The sequence below is a fragment of the Xiphophorus couchianus genome, chromosome 8 (assembly GCF_001444195.1).
Source record: "Xiphophorus couchianus chromosome 8, X_couchianus-1.0, whole genome shotgun sequence".
Classification (NCBI taxonomy): domain Eukaryota; kingdom Metazoa; phylum Chordata; class Actinopteri; order Cyprinodontiformes; family Poeciliidae; genus Xiphophorus; species Xiphophorus couchianus.
This window is the reverse complement of record NC_040235.1, coordinates 19,341,882-19,360,989: the sequence shown is the minus strand read 5'-3', so window position 1 is coordinate 19,360,989 and position 19,108 is coordinate 19,341,882. Positions and strand designations below refer to the sequence as shown.

Sequence of the window (19,108 nt, the reverse complement as noted above, 5' to 3'; positions counted from 1 at the left end):
GACGTTGCTGATAAATGTGCAGTCTTGCATCTTTGGCTTGGAGTGGCTTTGAAAAGGGGTAAAAAATTATTGGTGCTGCAAGATATGTACTTATCGTGTTATAATTTCCTTATTCCTTCCTTTAATCACTATTGCAGTTAATGTACTGCTTCAGATGATCTCACAAAACAGATGGTAGAAAAATTACATGGCTTTTAAAAGGCCATACTGTGTTTTTGTTTGCACTGGTAGATCTCAATTTGCTCTCAAATCACTCTTTAAAACGAAACGTTTTTTTTGTTTGTTTGTTTTTTTTATATGTGTGCTGTAGATCGCAGCCGAGGTTCGAACCGCCAAACGGGAGCTAAAGAAAGCTCGCACCGTCCTGCAGATGGACGAGCTGAAGTGCCGAAAGAGAGTCCTCCGAAGACTCGGCTTCGCCAGCCCCTCTGATGTCATCGAGATGAAAGGCAGGGTTGCCTGTGAAATCAGCAGGTAGGAGGAATTTCCAAACTAGTTGTAGCTGTTTGTAGCAGTTTCCACTTTTGAACTGCTCACTTTAGAGCAGAAAACAAATTTCACTTCTCTGTGTGCAGCTGTGAATGTATTTTGCTACTTTTTATAATCATTAGTTATGTAGCGTAATTTTAGTCAAGTATTTCAAGCCATTAAGAGAATGTTGAACATGGCAGCTTACCTTCAGCTACAAGAAACCAAATAGCTGGTGCTGCAGATTTATATGAAAATATCCATTGAGTGATTCATTTTTAATTTGTTTTCGTTGGAACTCCCCGTTGAAGTAGTTATATTTTAATGTTTTAAACACATTTGTAAGAGTGCGGTTTGACCACAACCCTATGTTTGTGGTCAACTCTGGATCCTCATGTTTTAAATTTTAAGATCTGAGTTTCTAACTAAAGTTACTGTGAGAACAGCTTTTTTTGTTGTTGTAACTCTGCACATTTCCTCTCTGCCTCTCTTTAATAAAAACAATAAAACGATAGTGTTCTACAAAGTGCTAACGGTGTGTGTTAACCTGTGCAGCGCCGATGAGCTCCTGCTGACAGAGATGGTGTTTAATGGCCTCTTCAACGACCTGACGGTGGAACAAGCCACCGCTCTCCTGTCCTGCTTTGTCTTCCAGGAGAACGTATGAACAGACGCACAGAAACTCGCACAATTCCTCTTACTCTGTACTAACACTCCTGACACAATCTGAATCCCATTCCAACCAAGTCCAGATCAGGTTGCATTCTTGGCCTGTTTTACTGCTCTGCAAGCATAACAAACTAGAGGTTGATTTGTTTGTCCTGTCTAATGAAGCAGAGTTGGTCCAGCATCAGATTTTTCAGCAGAGCTTTTTTTTTTCTTTCTCTCTGGCTCTTATCCTGCAGACTTCATCCAACTTGTCAAAATAACCATCACTAAAGCTTGGATCCAATGTCGGGAAATAGTTATTTAAATAATCCCAGTTTTCAGGCTTCACTGTGTTATCAGCGTCTCCTCAGTCAGGCTCATATAAGGTCTAAACAGCAGCACATTTTGTTTGTTTTGCTCTCTGATCATTCCGGCCTGCAGGCCAACGAGATGCCAAAGCTAACCGAGCAGCTGGCTGCGCCACTCAGACAAATGCAGGTGGGACTTTATGACGCACGAACGGCTGGAAGATAATTCTAGCTTTAATGGAGATGTGAACACCGCTGTTGCTGCTTTCAGGAGTGTGCAAAGCGCATTGCCAAAGTGTCTGCAGACGCCAAGCTGGAGGTTGATGAGGAGACTTACCTAAACCAGTTCAAACCTCACTTGATGGATGTGGTGTTCGCCTGGGCCAACGGGGCCACGTTTGCTCAGATCTGCAAGATGACGGACGTCTTTGAAGGTTTGTTCCTGGCAGGTTTTTAACCGTATCCAACGTTTCTCCCACTGCGTTCTTACATTTTCTTTCTTTCTTTTAATGCTCCCTTTTTGGGGGGTAAAGAAAAAAATAAAATCGATTTATTGTGCGGTTTAATTCCCCATCCAAAGTTTTCCCAGAAGTGATCTCATGAGTAAAATATGGGATGGTACCATAATAAGAAATATGAATCTGGGTTGAGAAACCCGAGGGAGGATTCGATAAACTCTTGTGTGTGTGTGTGTGTGTGTGTGTGTGTGTGTTCTGGCAACCCACAGAGAAATGAGAAATTTCTGCGATTATCCAATCAGCTCTGTTAATTTAACTTTAAAATGAACTCTTGGGTGTTTTTCTTTCTGTGTAAATGTCTCCAAAACTCAGAGCATTTGTTTTTCTGCAGGAAGCATCATTCGCTGCATGCGCCGCCTGGAGGAGGTGCTGCGACAGATGTGCTCTGCAGCCAAAGCCATCGGTAACACTGAACTGGAGAACAAGTTTGCAGAAGGTAAGAAATACAGAGCAGTTCACTTAAATTGGTTACATTTTCACTGAAAACAGATCAAATGGGTGTAAGAATTTAGCCGTTCAGGTTTAAAAACCATGATTGATCTTAATTTTTTTCTTTTTTGGGGGGAGAGGAGAGGTCTGAAAACATTCCACTTTGTTAAAAAAAATCTTTTACTACTTGTACTTGTGGTGCAAATATTTTCATCTCTTTGTTGATGAGTAAAATTTAAAAAGCTATTCATATAGGCATTATAGGATTTGAGATGTAGAGTATGCCAACATCTACTTGTATTTAAAACTGATGTGAATGCTTTTATTTAAAAACAGAAATCCCTGCTAAAATATGTAAATGTAATGATGCAGTTATATATTTAACTTGCATGTTGCCATGACTGAAAGTTAGAATAAAACAATGTGCAACAGAACCTGTGAATAATTGTAAAATGTTGTCACTTCTGTTTGCAGGCATCACAAAGATTAAGAGAGACATAGTTTTCGCTGCCAGTCTCTATTTATAGACACAAGATGCGACTTTATGACTTCAACCCTGAATCGGTCCTACCCAAAGTTATCCTAACAACTTTCATAAAAATTTACTTCCACTCCATTTTGTTTTCTCCATTACATCTTGATTAAAGATTTATTTTGAATTGGAGGCATCTTATTGGTCAGAAAACATTGTACATTCAAGTTTTTATTGAATTCATACATCAAACACATCATTTGAGTTAATGTTTGTGAGTTAGATGGCTTTATTTTTCCTTATTTTAGACATTTGTACATAATTATAACATTGTTTTGTCTTTTCAATAAAAAGTCTGTATGGTGATTTGTTTGCATACAGATTATACAAAAGCACATTGTTCTGTATTTGTTTTACATAAGATCCACAGGGAGCTGTAATAGCAGCCACAGCAGTCCAGTACAAGGCAACACAGGACTCAGCAGTCAGCTGTGCATCACGCTAACCCAAAGCCACAAAACAAACACTTGGTTTATGATATCAGGTTAGACAGCAGCAGTCTGGATGTGCAACAGCGCTGTTCTCTGGCTTAGGGTCAGCTTCATCCTCTGTTAACCCTTTTCCTTCATTCACTACTGGAGACATAAAACTGACCCTAAATCAGATCCATGAGCATGCTGACTGCAGTTCAGGAAAAGCACTAAGCAGGATTACATTCACAGGTTTCCAACACGCCCTCCCTCAAGGCAGTGGTCAGATCCTTTTGGTGCATGCAGTTTTCCCTCCGCTTCAGTTGTTCACACTAATAGATCCACCTCATTTTTCAATCTTCAGCTTGTGATCTACAGCTGGATACTTTTCACAATCTTTCACACGGAGCACTGGCAGACAAGCATGAAATACCCTAAAGTGTGAAATTCAAAGAGGCCATGTGTGGTTTTGAGAGTTCAGATAACTTGAGGAATAATCAGGTAGTTCAAACTAAACGTCCATGCAGTGTATTGAATGGGGGATTTGCTCAGGATTAAAGGCTTCGAAGCTGGAATTCTGGGTGTGCGTTGGAAGGAGAGGACTCTTAGCGTAGCTCCACTTAGCTTAGTTGGGACTCTCAAAGTGATTCCCGTTTGTGGGGGTCTCCTGCAGCGTTGTGTGAGGGATGTCCGTCTCTTTACGGCACTCTGTTGTTTTGAAAAAGTCTGATATGAAGAAGACCTGCAGGAATCGGAAATAAAAAAAAGTTTATACAATGCAGAACTTTTCATATCTACATTTTGTCACATGGACCACAGACTTGTGTGTGATTTTGACATGGAGATGAAATAATGGTTTTCAGGATGTGCTGTGGTGGCGAAGGGGTTAAGCACAACCCACATAAGGAGGCCTTAGTCCTCGACGCGGCTGTCGCAGGTTCGACTCCCGGCCTGACGACCTTTGCTGCATGTCTTCCCCCTTCTCTAATTACCCACCTCCCTGTCAATTAACTATCAAATAAAACCTATTAAAAAAAAAATAATGGTTTTCAAAATAATTGAAAATTATTTTCAAAAGGAGTTTGCACAGCAAGTCTTGTAAGTCTTTACCTCAACATTTTTTATTTTTCTAATTTGTTCATGTCCAGTTAGATTTCATGCAGAGCATCTGAACAGCAGGTTTTAGGTCTTGCTACAGGTTTTAAATTGGATTTACGACTGAACTTTGACTGGACCATTCTAAACACTGATCTAAACTGCAGCTCCTGCTGCATGGTGGGGGTTGTTATCCAATCCAAAGGTGAACCTCTGCCCTAGTCTCGTGTCTTTTAAAGCTTCTAACAGGTTTTCATTGAGAAATTCAGAATATTTTACTCTAAAATAAAATAACTCCTCCTCCTCATCCACTACTTTGCATATTTATGGCATTAAATCTCCAAATTAAAAGTGTGAATACAATTGGAAGACAACTTAAATGCAGCTGGAGATGAAATATTTAATGACTAGATGATCGCAGCACGTACCACCAGCAGAGCCATGACTGCGCCCTGCAGCAGCCCTGTCAGCACGTCGCTCCAGTGATGTTTGTAATCGGAAACCCTTGACAGGCCGGTGTACACCGAGGCAGCGATCAGGAAGAACTGGAGGGTTGGTCTGAGCAGCCGCGCCCACTGGACCTGAAGCCGCGCCTGCAGGTAGAGCTGTGGAACACAGAGCAGTGATTCATGTTTGTTACAGACAACACTAACAAGCCAAACTTGACTTCTGTAGAGGAAATGAATGGCTACAGACATGTCGGTGTGACCTTTTTGTTACAAAAAAGAAAGAAATGAAGGTCACTGACATAATCAGTAGTTATATGAAAAATGAATCTTACTAAATGTAATAATTGCCACATATCTTCTACAGCAGAATAATCTCTTGCCTAACAGACATGTTTAATCCAATTATAAACCAGAGGAGTTGGATAACTTGTGTCGTCTCAGGCTCGCTCTCAAACGATTTTGTGTCGAGGACACAAAGTTTAACCTTTGTCCAGATCTGCGTTGTGGTGTTTCTTCCTGCTACATCTTACTAATGTAAATGCTGACCAAAGGCTAGTGCGTTCCATAAGTGAGCTTCCACCCCACAAAGGAGAAAGGAGCTTATTGCGTTAATGCTGAGACTTTGTCCCCAGGTCTATTTATATCTGAAAGTATTGAATGAATCAGCAGCTCATAAAGTTTATCAGGGCTTGGCAGTAAAACCAGCTCTGGACAATCACAGCAGGGTGCTACTGAGACTGTTCATAAGGTACAGGAATGTGATCTTTAGACATTGTGGCTTAAATGTAAATACATATCAGCACCTGCCATATTTGGGTGAAACTACAGCAAGACCATAAACAGAAACATCAGACTCAACTTGCCTGTAAATGTCACAAAACTCAATGCAGACACCAAATAATAGATCCTGTTTGTCTTGTGTAGAAGCTGACTGGATCCTAACAACATTTTTATGAAATTCCTTTAAATAGCAGGGAACACCTAGTCCACAGCTTAAAAATAAAGGAGGGTTCAAAGTTTAATGTTGATCCCAGTCTGTACTGCAGTGCTGAACTTTAAGCTAACAACTAAATTCAGAAAAAACGTTTTATCTACATAATTAACTTAGTGTCTGGATGGAGATTTTTGTTTTCCTAACCGGGGTTATTGGAAGTACTAATAAGCAGTCAGAGTCTTACCTTCTCTCAAAAGCAGCGACTGTACAATTGATATATTAAAGATAAGATGTTTTATTGAAGAATAAAACTATAAAGCTCCTTAAATTAGGGCCACAAAATGGCTCTAAAGTCCAGAGTGGATCCAAGAATGATAAAACCAATGAGCACTTTATTAAATACATGAAAATAATCCGTATTCTTCTCTAAAATGTAAATATATTAAAAAACCTTTCCCCCAAAAAAACATATTGGATCAAATTCCATGTTTTCCAAATTCTAATACAGATGAGACTTTTTTCCAAAGCAAATACAAGCACCATAATAGCATATAGGATTAATTGTTTATTATTATTATTATTATTATTATTACTTATACCTGTCTACCAACAAAAACTCTGAAAACTGGAATAGATGCTTAATGTCTCATAACTCTTAAGGAGTCTGTTAGGGACATTCCCTTTAGATTAAATCAAGAAGTAGGAGAACCACATTATTAACTAAACAATGAAGATCTTGTCAGTTCAACTACAGTCAAATTTAACAGTCATTATAAAAGCTTCACCATCCCTAAGTCTCACTTTCAGTAGCACTAAATTGTTCCTGGTCTTTATGCTGAACACAGAGGGCTTATTGTGTCGGTCTTGTTTTTTTTTTGCCATCTTTAAAATAAAACATAAATCAGCATGTTTAGTGGGAGGTAAAGATATGTTATCTTGAAAATATTCCAGATAAACCTTCCCACAAAATGCAAATATTTCCATTTGAACTCAACTAAACATGCCATGTTCTGATTTCTTTATCTGCAATTTATTTTGATCCATAACAACTGACAACTAAACGTCAAACTGAGCTGTGACTGATTGAGGTGATGTAAACTGTATCTGGTTGTTCCAAGTGAATCCTGGATTTTGCTTAAAGTTTTAATATTGAAATCATAAATTAGAGAAATTTATTAAAAACATATCCAAGGGATTTCTGCTTAGCGTGCAGCTGGTTGGAGGTACTTACAGCGAGGAACAGCATGCAGTACATGGAGAACGACGAGTGGCCAGAATAGAAGGACAGTCTGCAACAGAAAGACAGAAGCATGACTCAAAACTGGGACAGTGTGTCTAATCTGTTCAAGCAAATGAGAGGCTGTGCAAACATGCATTGCTGCAGCGGGCTTTTGTTCGTAAACATTTCGGAGAAATGATAACTGAGGGGGGATGTTGAGGTTACATGGAGCTGCTCTTCCTAACTGTCCCCTCTGCCTTTGTTACTTCCTGTTTGAAACACAGTTGATGTCATTTCACAGCTGTGTGTGTGATGCAGACTGAGCCCGGTGCTCAACCCAATAAGAAACCTACATTTAAAGAAAACTCAAGAGACGACGTTCAGCTCATAACTCAAAAGGACGGAAAAATGAGTGAAAGTTCGGCATTCTGCTGTCGCTCCTGCATGGAGCAAACTGAGGCTATCCACCGGGAAAATCTTGAAACCATTTTATCTCAAAGATTAATGTAAAACTATTTTATTTCTGGAATATTTTATTTCCATTTTTCTTACAAATATGAAACCTTTTCTTGAAAGACTGCTCTGCATTTGGTGTCATCAAGGTCTCCATGCATTCTTACCAAAAACAAAGGGAGCTAAAGAAAAATTCAAACCACACATTAATTGTGAGAAAACTGAACATTTTCCAAAATGCATACTTATCAGACACTATAACAAAGCAGTGTCATCAACAGTGACATGTCCATTTTACTGCTAATTTGTACATCCTCAGAAAGAATGTGCTTAGTCATTGTGCTCCAAGAAGAGATAGGTTTCCTCCTGTGATGCACCTTGCAAACAAATGTCTGTGCCATCCAAGACCAGAGGATCTGTTTTTCCTGGTAGATCAAGAGTCATGTTACTGTAAGATGAGGCTGAGCAGGCCACCCTGGCCAGCCCTCTTTCTTGTTCTGCTGCACTTTATTGGGCCTATTAGTGTCTGGCAGGCCGTCCTAAACACCCAGATGAAGCAGCTGGAAATCTGTGTCCCAACATTAATCTTAAAAGCACCGGATATCTGCTCTTCAATCAGTGGATCCCTCTCTTGCACTGCCGTCACACTACATTTAAAAAAAGAACAAACAGACTGCTGATAGGGAAAAACAGCAACAAATATGCGCCGCACCCTTGTAGAGTTACCCTAGGTGACGAGGAAAACTGGGAGGAAAACCAGTGGGCACATGGAAAAGCAGCTAAAGGACAAAAAAAAGTTTAAGAAACAAAGGAGAAACCTGGAAAGTACAAAGGCTGCTCGGCTATAAAGGACAGAATTTTCTTCGCATCCCAGAATAAACTCTCCACCCTCAGCAGTCCTCTGTGGTTTCATCTACATTAGAATGAGGAGAGGAAATCCTCTCCTCCCAACGTTCTTCCCGCTGCTCTGAGCAGATAACAGACACGGAAAAGCTTCATAAAAACAAGCTTTACATTCCTGTGCCATCAGTACAACCATCAGTTTTCGTATTCATCATATTCCAACTGGTTTCCACCTTGTCATCTGCTTATAGCTTTTTAAAAATGGATCCTATTTTCATTTTACATTTATTTTACTAACAATAATTCTGATAATTGACAGTTTTTTTTAAATAAAATTTTGATTAAAATATTCCAACATCGCAGATCTGAGTGAATTCAGCTCATTTTTTCCCCACTTGTTTTATACGTTTAGCACATACTGCTCAACCTATTTTGGTTTATTATGCCTAGATGGTTGACAATGTGTCCGCGTAACCTTTTCTTTTTGTACTTCCAAAACAGATTACAGCACAAGGCTGTAATCTGGATTTTGATTTTACTCCTTCAGAGTCCAATTTTCAAATTACTTAGGCAAGAAAGAAAACCAGGTTATCCTCTGAATGATTTTAGACATGAAGCTGCAAGTAAAGCCTTGTAGTCATCACATTTACCTGAACAAGGAAGGAACAAGAGGAGGAAAATATAACTTTTATTTTCAGTAACTTGTAGATCTGCTAGTTGTATCTTTCCCCTCCATTATGAATATTCTGGCTCAGTTTAAAATATACAATGAGGAGAGCATTTTTTTTTTTTCCAAAACTCATTAAATTCTTTATACAGCCGGTACATTTTGGCCGATGTTTTTCCTCTTTCTCTAATCTAAACTGGTTTGACATTAGGACTTTCTAAAACACACTTCCTCTTTTAGAAACAACCTGCTTTTTGATGTCACTGTACATCATCCAGCAAATAAAAAGTTAAGAGATCTGAAGGCTGATGTATTTTGATCAGATACATACCTGCCTTCGTTGACCACCTTCGGATCTCCAGTGCAGTTGAAGTTTTCGATGTATACACCTGCTGTGCAGTTGATGAGTTTCCAGTCCGGTTTGCACACATCAAGGAAGTGCGGCCTGAGCCGGCCGATCGAATACTTTGCGATGTCCGTCAGAGACTGACTCATGCCGGCACCAAAGACGAAGGTACCGATGGCTTTGTAAACACAGGCAACATAGTTGCCGAACGTTGATTTGGATTCGATGCGCTTTAAATAAACTAAAAGGCACTCGCCAAAGACCATCTGGAAAGGAAAGAGAGGAATAAGTTAGAGTTTAGCTTAAAAGAAATGCCAAAAAGTGAAAAGAAGTAAAATCACATTTTAAGAAAGAGCAAAAAAAAGAATGTTGCATCTTGTAAATATTTGTCACGAAGTTGTTAAAATCACTGATGTTTTTGATTTTGCATTACTGAAAGAATTGGTATTTTTTGATCAAGAACTAGAAAAGGAGATTTTTTTTTCACGCCTATGCACAAAAAAACAAGCAAAGAACATTACAGCTGAGCATACTGACGAAGTTTCAAAGTCAAAATATCTTTTGCCGCCTTCTTGTTTTAAGTAAACTAAAAAAGTTTTGTTTTGTATTTGTTGTTAACTTTGGCTAGAACCAGAGCCGCTGCTTTTGGTTTTCCTGTTTGCTACACCAACTGGAGAAGATATAATGCATAGACACTATAGGTCAGTTTCTCCGCATTGCAGATAAAAAAAAAATTAGAATATTTATCCCAGGAAGATGTCCACTTAACAAACATATTATTTTGTTATCTTTTTCTCAAAGCTAATTGGCTTATAGTGCAGTATATTTAACAATTGGCACCCCTGCGGGAGATGAGTAAGAAAAATCAGCCATGTTTAACACAGTCACACACAAAGACGGCAACAATTCTTCACACTTTGGAGATCTTTTTTTTCTTAGTGCAATTGAACAACATGTTTTCCTGTCTTTCCAATCTACAAAAACGGACTTGTGTGTCACATTGATACAATAGGATAAGATGAAATTATGAATGGATAATTAAACATTTCTTGATGCGCTGTTTAACTTTAAAAAGTGAGTTATAGCTTAATAAAAATAGTTCTCATTTATTTTATAGCATCATGTGGTGCTGGGTATTTTCTTTCAAATAAAATGTTATTTCCTTAGGTGGGATCTTTTTCTCTAGGGTGCATTTTTTATTTTGTGTGCGTCTGTGCGTGAGAACATGCTGCAGCAATAAAAATATTTGGTATTTTAAGGGGTGCCAATTGCCTTGGGGGAGGATGTGGCTTACACGTTTCTGTGGTTGAACTTGAAAGAGACAGCAGCGACTGTGCTTTACGAAAACCTGACAGATAAGAGGCCAACAACAAGGCTTAAAATAACACCCGACCTGGTGAGCCGTTCCGCTTAATACTGACCCCGGAACAGCACAAACCGCAGCTGAATTGATGTGTTGCTATTATTTTGGATATTATTTTGACTTTCTTTCTACAATGTCTACAATAGAACAAAATTAGCTCTCAGATTTAAAGTGATCTTCCCCATCTGCCTTTTTTTATTTAGGATGCATCCATCTTAAAATCTATGCGTACCTCTTTCTGTGTCATCTTTAAGCATTAAAAATATCACTGTTTTTAAACAAGCTTGATTAAAAGCGTTTTCTGTTAGCGAATTAGGACACACATGCAATGTAGAGAAATTATTTTAGCAGAAACACAAAGAAGCTCAACCAACGTGTAAAGGAGGAATAATCAAAGGGCAGGAAGAGCTGTTAAAAAAGGCACAGAGGGGAACTGTTAACAGGTAAAAAACAAAACACTTACAATGAGTATTGTGCAGGGAATCATAACAGCTCCTAACAACTGATATGAAATGGTGTCCTCTTTATAGGGGTACTTGATCGTATCGTCATTACAGAAAAAGCCTCGGCGGAAAGGCCTGTGCAGCAAATTGAGTATTGCAAATGGGAGTCCCGCTGGCAGAAAAGCAATGAGAGAAAAAGAAAATACGAGTTACGAGGATGTCCGGACAAATTCCCATCATGCAACACCCTTTGTAATGCCAAACACTGCAGTCTGATGAGAGGGTCCCAGAAAATGAAGCAACCTCCTGCAGGAAGCGTCTTGCCCAGCTTTTCAGGAACATTGTTAATGGTTAAAAGATAGTCACATGTTAGTGAAGAGTGGAGGTTAGTCCAAAACACAATCAAAAGATAAATAAAGATGCATTTCTCGTGAGGTTACAAATCATCACTGCCAAGAGCATCTCCGCTGTATTCTCCTATGAGAAGCAGGGGTCTCCGCTGTATTCTCCTATGAGAAGCAGGGGTCTCCGCTGTATTCTCCTATGAGAAGCAGGGGTCTCCGCTGTATTCTAATATGAGAAGCAGGGGTCTCCGCTGTATTCTAATATGAGAAGCAGGGGTCTCCGCTGTATTCTCCTATGAGAAGCAGGGGTTGTGTTTCCGAACAGGCGTCAGACCAAACAATCATGACTGCCTGGAATCCTCTGGGTCTCTCTGCGTATGGAAGAACTGATCATGGAGATCCAAGTTTCTTTAACCCCTCATCAATATCATAGTGTTAAGGCACTGTGATATTACACAAGAGTAATTTATACCAATAGCTGTAGAAGATGAACAATGATAGTTTGGGTCACTATTAACCCACATTTTCTGACTCTTTTCTTTCTTTTCTCTTTCAATCACTTTGTGTGATCCTCTGTGGACATAAAGTCAATTAAAGTATTTTCAAAAGCATGAAAAATACTATTGCCATGAAGAATTTGCCTGCATGGTACTTAAAATATAATACCTTAGCAAATCTTGGAACCAAGCAGTCCTTTGCAATTGTGATATTACAAAAGATTGAGATTTAATATCTAGTGCATTTTTAATTAAAAAGCACAGGTTGAGCCAAATTAAGTTGGAGAGTAAGAAGGTTTCAGGATACAGTCAAAACCTTAAATTCCTGAAGAAGCAAGACGGTAACAACACACAAATGAGACCTTAGTACATATATTAACAAGTAACCAGCATGCTTCCAGCTCCCATTATAGACTCCAGAACCAAGTGGTCCAGAGATGCATTCCAGCTGCCTGCATGTCTGTCAGACTGAATAACAGCCATGGAAAGATCAAATAACAGCGTATGTGTAAAGCCTGGAATCTGTTGGTGTCCTCCATGTTCAGATTCAGAGATTGTTTGCTTCCCTTCAACAAATAATTGAACATCTTAAGTGATTATTTAGGTTAGTTTCATTTTATTTCCTTATTTGATGTTTTAAGTGGACATCCTCCTTCTCCACTTATCCATACTGAACATCAGTATCTGCTAAGTGCTTGCTAATGTGCAGCTTTGTCCGCTCTGACAAACCTCTCTCAATGTGGATATTTTGACTTGCAAAACCAGGACGAAGTGTAGCCGTTAACGAAACGAAATGAGAGCTTTTCACTGTGGGCGTGGATGAAAAACCGCCGCATCTGTATTACCTGAGGCACCGGCCTCGGCACTCCTTGGACGCGTGTGTGTTACGCTTGTGTTTGACAAGTCAACATGCAAGCCCTGAGACTGGCTGCCATGAGTTACTCTACTACTTACAGAGCCTATGGGCAGGCAGAGCCCCACAGAGTAGAGCACCTTGGAGGTGACTGTGCTGGGGTGGAAAGGGTACTTGATGCTGTCGTCGCTACAGAAAAAGCCCCTTTGATAGGGGCGGATCTTACCCAGGTTAAAGATTGCCAGAGGTAGAGCCCCTGTGGAAGGAGAGATCGGGACTAGTTAACACGGGAAGAAGTCAGAGGTTTACAAAATAAAATCTGAAAGAAAAAAAAAATGTCATTAGAGTGTAGAGATTATTTCTAAATAAAAGCCAGTAATGCTGTTTAGGGATGCAATAACATTGGTGTTGGCATGTCAGCCAGTTCTTCACATACTGGTATTGATCTGATCAGAGAAACTGGGCCGATATTAACAACCCATGTTTATTTCCTTCTAGTTGCAGTTTGTGAATGCTTTATGGAAGGAGCAAAGAACAGGTATTTGGTATTTGTTTTGGCATACAGCAGTGATACAGCGGTTTTTCACATTATCAAGGGAGTTACATATGATATATGTAAATATCAGCGGCCGTAACAGATATATTAACATCAGATATCGTCCCAAATTGGTGCATCCCTAGTGATATTAGTATCAAAACAAGTGCAATAATGCAAATAGCTGCAGCAATGTGTTAGGTTTACACATTTGAATAACTATTTCTCTAGTAACCTAATATTTGTGATTGTCTTATAGCTTAAAAAAAGCATAAACAGCTTGGTCCAATGCACATTGTACTCATATTTTAAGAAAAAAAATTACATAATTTTCTCCATTCCCACATACTTTTTTAAAATCTGAAAGAAATATGGATGTTTCTATAAACACAGTTTTAGTAGTTTTAATTCAAATTGTGTCAAACTGTTTAAAAATCCACAAAGCATCTTTTATTCCCACACCAGTTGGTTTTAAGAAACTGATTTCAGGCAGAATTTAATGCCAAAAACCCCCAATACACATTAGAAAGTGGATTAACATTAACTACAGAGCTTGATTATGTCCTCTAGAGAGGTGGGAACTGTTTATGTAACAGAAGGAGAAACGTTTTCGGGTGTTGGAAATCCAAAACCAATAGATCGTTCAATTCCATCTCGTTTCTTCAGTAGATTCATTCCTGATAAAAAGAAAAGTCTTTAAAGTCTGAAATTACAAAAATGTACATTAATGCGGTCAATCGGATACTCAGCAGCGTTTTAGGGAAACAGGAAAATCACAAACCCAATGCCAAAAACCACACAGATCCACTTCCTTTAAGCTTTCCTTTTTTTTTTAAAATAACAGACATTTTTGTTTATTGTGGAAAGAACGACGGGCATGACTTAACACTCCCTACACATAGAATACCATAAAGATAAAAAGGTTATGCTAACTGGTTTCGACAGTGCAAAGTCTGTGGGGAATGCTGCTGTCATCTCTCTGGCTGTTTGGCCTGTTTAACCCATTGTGCTGCAAGAAAGAGTCGTTCCCCTCATTCAAGCGGAAACCAAGTCAATTGTTGAGCTGCGGCCCACATTAACAAGCAAGCCGCCGGCAAGAGAACACAGAAAACACATCACATGAAGATGCAGCTGAATCTCTGAAACTATTCTACTGCTGCTGCACCCTGCGAAGCTGTGACGGCTGCAACAGCTGGAGACATTAAAACCCGGCGGCACAGAAATGCTCCAAGGCCTGAGTCACAACTGACAAGTTACAACTAATAATAGTTTAAACAGTTAGTTTAGTCTCACAACTCAGGAGTTACCGGACATCCTTTCTCACTGGTTTACTTCCTTCTAGAGTAGCTACATTAAGAACATTATTTTAGCAATGTAGACTCAAACGGGACAAGCAGTCTTCTCTGTGAAACATTTACTACAAATTATTTGCACCCGCAGTAAAGACATTTATAAGCACATCTGCCTTACTTGCATAGCATATTCTCTTATCTTTACGATTTTAAAGAGTCACTTAAACAAACAGGTCTCTGTGTGACATCATGTTTATATTGAAGGGTAAGAGGATATAATTAAGCAAGGCAAGTATGGTAATAAAAAGTTGGAATACGGACTAAAATTAGTTTATTATTTTATGAAGGCAACTCTTAACAGGTGGGTTTAAACCGTGATTTAAAGGAACTTTGTTTTGCAGTTTTCAGTTGCAATAGGTGAGATTGTGAGCTCATTCTCAATAACTCAATAACAAAACTAAATGCAATCAAAAACAACCATTAATCATCATAAATGATGTATGTGGGAATGTGGCTGTTCTTATTTAGTGGGGGTTTTTTTGTTGGGGGGGGGTTGCCAGTATGTTGATTCTTGCGTTGTGTGTGAATAGTGAAACAGTTATTTTTTGTTTTTGGGCATGTGCACTGACTGATGGCACCCTTTGAATTTCATTGTTCTTGTGACAATGACAATAAAGATTTATCTTATCTTATTCTTGACTGCCCCTCCTCCATTTATTCAGCTTGAGAAAGGTATAGTACAACCATGCATTGATTTGTTTTTAACATCTGTTCAACGCTTGAACTGATTCATAGTCATTTGGTGAGATCTTCATGTAGAGATGTGCATCATCTGCATAGCTAAGGTGACCTTATTTTGAGTTATAATATGATTAAATAAAAATCAGTTGTGTGTGATTACGTTACTACAGTATAAGATAAATTCATTTCGAGGCCTTTTACCCGTCTCTACCAGGGATAGAATAAATATAGAGCTCTGTCTTGTCCCTCTGCATTCTTATAATTTGCTCATTAAATACCCATGAGGTGCAGTGTGACCGCAGACTCCAGCCCCAATCTCAAGACAAATTCTCAAAGATCCCAGTTATAATTTAATAATCTCGTTTACTTGGAAGACGAATCCAATTAGCAGACAGGGTTCAGCTCAGACAGCTGGCTTGGCTCTCACTCGGTGCTCATTTTACTGGAAGGATGTTCAATGACTTTGTGGCAGATCAACTTTGGGTCAAATTTGAAAGTCTAAGCTTCATTGCCCTGTAGGCCTAGACTGGTTGGATCATGGTTTTAATAACTTCTTCAGCTGAAATCATGTCTGTATACCGTTTGTACAGCCTAAATAATTTTTAGTTAGATACCAAAACAAGTGGCCTTAAAAGCAGCAAAAAAAAAGTTCAACGGTTTTTTTTTCTAAATCATGCAAATAGAAAACAATCGAATCCCCAAAATCTGCAAAAAATGTTTTTACGAAAGTTTGAATGCTTTGATATTTTCATTTAAATGGTGCACGCTTCATTTACTTGTAAGCTGGTTAAAAAAGAAAATAATAAAATGATTCTTTTGTGTTTTCTTATTAAAAAAGATTTAAGCCAACATTTGGATGCCATTGTAGTATGAGCCAACAATCTCATGTTAGGGCGACATTGTTTTGAAAGTCAAGTAAAGCAACATGTCTTTACTAGAGCTACATGTTCTAACACAGCCAGTACCCCCACAAGATAACCACTTAATATCTACATTAGACTTCCAGTGTTCGCCCACCATGTAAACAGCAGAACGTCGAAAAAAGGATCAAATTCTGCTCTACAACTAGGAAACAGTTATTCTAGATTTTGCTAAAGCCTTTCACCTCTGTAGTCATTTGTTGAAATTAGGATTTAAACCACCCACTGCTTTAATTGATACCAAGTTTAAGTCTGAGCCCATTGCCTCTGAGTGAAGCAGAGTTTAAACAGTGATTTACAACATATTTTAATCACTGTCATAAGCCCATTAAAAACCTGACTCACACCAACAGTCACTAGCAGCACACTCACTTTTTCCTCTTCCTCAACATGTGTCTGTGTATCAATAAATACACAGCCATAAAAAATGTTTTGTAATACATGTTATATTATTTCAGCTGCAGAAGGGAAAAATATATATTGATACCATCTGTTTTTTTAAAATGTGTGAATACCATGAAAGTTTGGTATTTTTAGACAAGGTTGTGATACTATGTGAAACTTATTCCCACGTTTAGTCTTTGATCAGCTTAAGAAACAACTAAACAGTTTCAAATCAAGATAAAGAGTGTTATGTGATAAAAGTAATACGGCAAATCAGTCATTGATGGAGACATAGAAGCTCCAGAGAGAGAATATCTAACTCTGACAAAGTGAGACAGTTCAGTCCTATGAGCACCTCAGTCTAGATATAATAACCTGACTGACAATCTAACACAGCACTTTTGTCTTGATCCGTGTGACACTGCTTCTACATTATAATTTGCATAGGTGCTCATGCAAAACCCCAAGCCGGGAACCTTATGGCTTGGTGAGTGAAGATCTTTTCCACTCTAAGGTAGAGACATGACTCATCACAGCGTCTAAGCTTCCCATTCTTTTAATGTCAGGAAATTCACGTGAGCGCTTTGAAATCATGCACTGCAGAGGCTCAGAAATTCCCACTGTGACTTCAAAAGTCAGTTCATGGAAACATTCAACTATAAAGCATAATTGTAATTAGGGCCAGTCTGAGGTTGAACTAGAACCTCACCAGAAATTAATTTGGGTGAAGCTTCCGGTTAAGCCACCAGCAATCACAGAACTACTGGGCTTCCTTTTATATTTTTTGTGCTTTTTTTTATTTTGATCATTAACTTTAAACTACTTAAAGTTAAGTAAGAGTTCCTTAAACACATTCCTTTTTATGTGTGAGAATTATAAAACAGCATACATGTTGTTGTTTATGTAAATAGTGAATTCAAAGAATTTTTGGATCAGGTGATAATGTTATTCTGCAGCTGACCCAGTTTTGAGTTGCTTTTTCTAAGAAAATGCAGAAAGGCAAAAATCTACATTCGAGTGTCTACTCAGGCTATTTTTAGAACGTAAAGCCCAATAAGCGACATGTTACGGACTCAAAGGAAGTGAACAATGTTACGTTATAAAAAGTCAAAAAATGAGTTTTTGTTTTGCCTACTAGCCATGACACTCATTACCTCTGTTAGCCAGAGTCAATGAGTTGAGTCAAAGGAACCCAGGATGTAAAATCAAATACTCGTTGACTTTTTTAAAAAACATTTACAGAGTGCAAACAATGACTTTTAAAATAAAAAATATATATAATAATTATGACTATAATATAAACATGAGCTGGTGTGATCAACTTCAGTAAAGATACAATAATTACACTTACAAACATGTTTAAACATAAGCTAATTAATTAACTCATTTTCAAAACTAGCACAATAATATCAAACTTCTGTTTTGTTTTCTTCTCTTTTTTTCCATACATACAGTTAAAACACAGGAGCAGTTTTAGGCTATTCACTCAGCTGATTAAAAACATCCCTCTTTCTAACTGCATGTTTTAAACAGTGCTGCCTTAACAAAACAAGGCAGCATAACTCTAAGTGTTTGTTTGCCCCTTTTTCAGCCAGCTGACTGGCTTTGTGCAGCAACAGGGAGGAGGTGTCCAGCAGCAAAAAGATTGCGTCCCTCTGCCACTTTCTATTACAACTAAATTGAAACAGTATGATGGAAACTGGCTTAAGCTATTCACAATTTCAAGCATGCCTTAACACATGTACAATTTGCGCATTTGTAGACATGTCGTATTGTGTAAATTCAAGTTCTTTCTTCTCAGGTTAGCAGCTGACTGTGTCTCCAATTATGCGCAAAGTTTACTAATACCTTGGGCCGGCCCAGACTGCGTCTAAATATTATACAGTCAAAAAAAAAACAAAAAAAAAAAACATGAGCAGTTGTTACAAGTTTGCAAGCACCTAACAAGCTCAAAGACCTTTTGCAACACAAAAAATATATATAATAGAGGATATAAACATGTCATTTAAGTGGCTTATATATAATCACTGTCCTGGACATTCACCACTCCCTTCACAAGATAGTGAGCTGCTCCAAAAGAAGGATTAAAGCCACACACACAAATCAGCTTATATCATTAACAGGACAACAAATGGCCCACAACAGTGAATGAAATGTTTAAACACATACCTAGAATTAGACAGACTAAATCGAGCAGGACAAAAGGGATTCCTTTGGTCTCAAACATGTTGACTCCTCTCCGTCTGGGCGCAGAGTCCCCGTCTCTCCGTCTGCTGCCTCTGCTGCGCTTTAATAGCCCTCAAAGGTGGATGCTCCTCCTCGCAACGCAGTTACTCCTACTGCTCCGGCTGTCGTTGTTTTTCACTCGGTCAGTAAAGATTTAAAAAAAAAAAAAAAAAAAAGGAACCCGCGGCAGC

At 38.5% G+C, this 19,108-nt stretch overlaps 2 protein-coding genes across 3 annotated transcripts in view; one reads left to right on the top strand and one right to left on the bottom strand.

Moving 5' to 3' along the window:
* mtrex (Mtr4 exosome RNA helicase) overlaps positions 1–3,235 on the top strand; it is a 17,332-nt gene extending 14,097 nt beyond the window's left edge. The window contains exons 22-27 of the mRNA XM_028025496.1: positions 311–474; positions 1,024–1,129; positions 1,558–1,614; positions 1,696–1,858; positions 2,274–2,378; positions 2,846–3,235. Of these exons, the coding sequence (XP_027881297.1) occupies positions 311–474; positions 1,024–1,129; positions 1,558–1,614; positions 1,696–1,858; positions 2,274–2,378; positions 2,846–2,898 (648 nt within the window). The 3' untranslated portion in view covers positions 2,899–3,235. The remainder of the gene's footprint in view (positions 1–310; positions 475–1,023; positions 1,130–1,557; positions 1,615–1,695; positions 1,859–2,273; positions 2,379–2,845) is intronic.
* plpp1a (phospholipid phosphatase 1a) lies at positions 3,063–19,108 on the bottom strand. 2 transcript variants are annotated; one of them, XM_028025499.1, is made up of 6 exons: positions 18,861–19,108; positions 12,921–13,075; positions 9,305–9,585; positions 7,023–7,080; positions 4,837–5,013; positions 3,063–4,055 (listed from the first exon to the last, which is right to left on the bottom strand). In XM_028025499.1, the coding sequence occupies exons 1-6, from the start codon at positions 18,916–18,918 to the stop codon at positions 3,939–3,941; spliced, it is 846 nt and encodes a 281-aa protein (XP_027881300.1). In that variant the 5' UTR covers positions 18,919–19,108; the 3' UTR covers positions 3,063–3,938. The 2 variants fall into 2 exon arrangements, with proteins under 2 accessions (XP_027881300.1, XP_027881301.1); XM_028025500.1 differs by lacking the exon at positions 12,921–13,075 and adding an exon at positions 11,146–11,297 and having other exon boundaries at positions 18,861–19,086.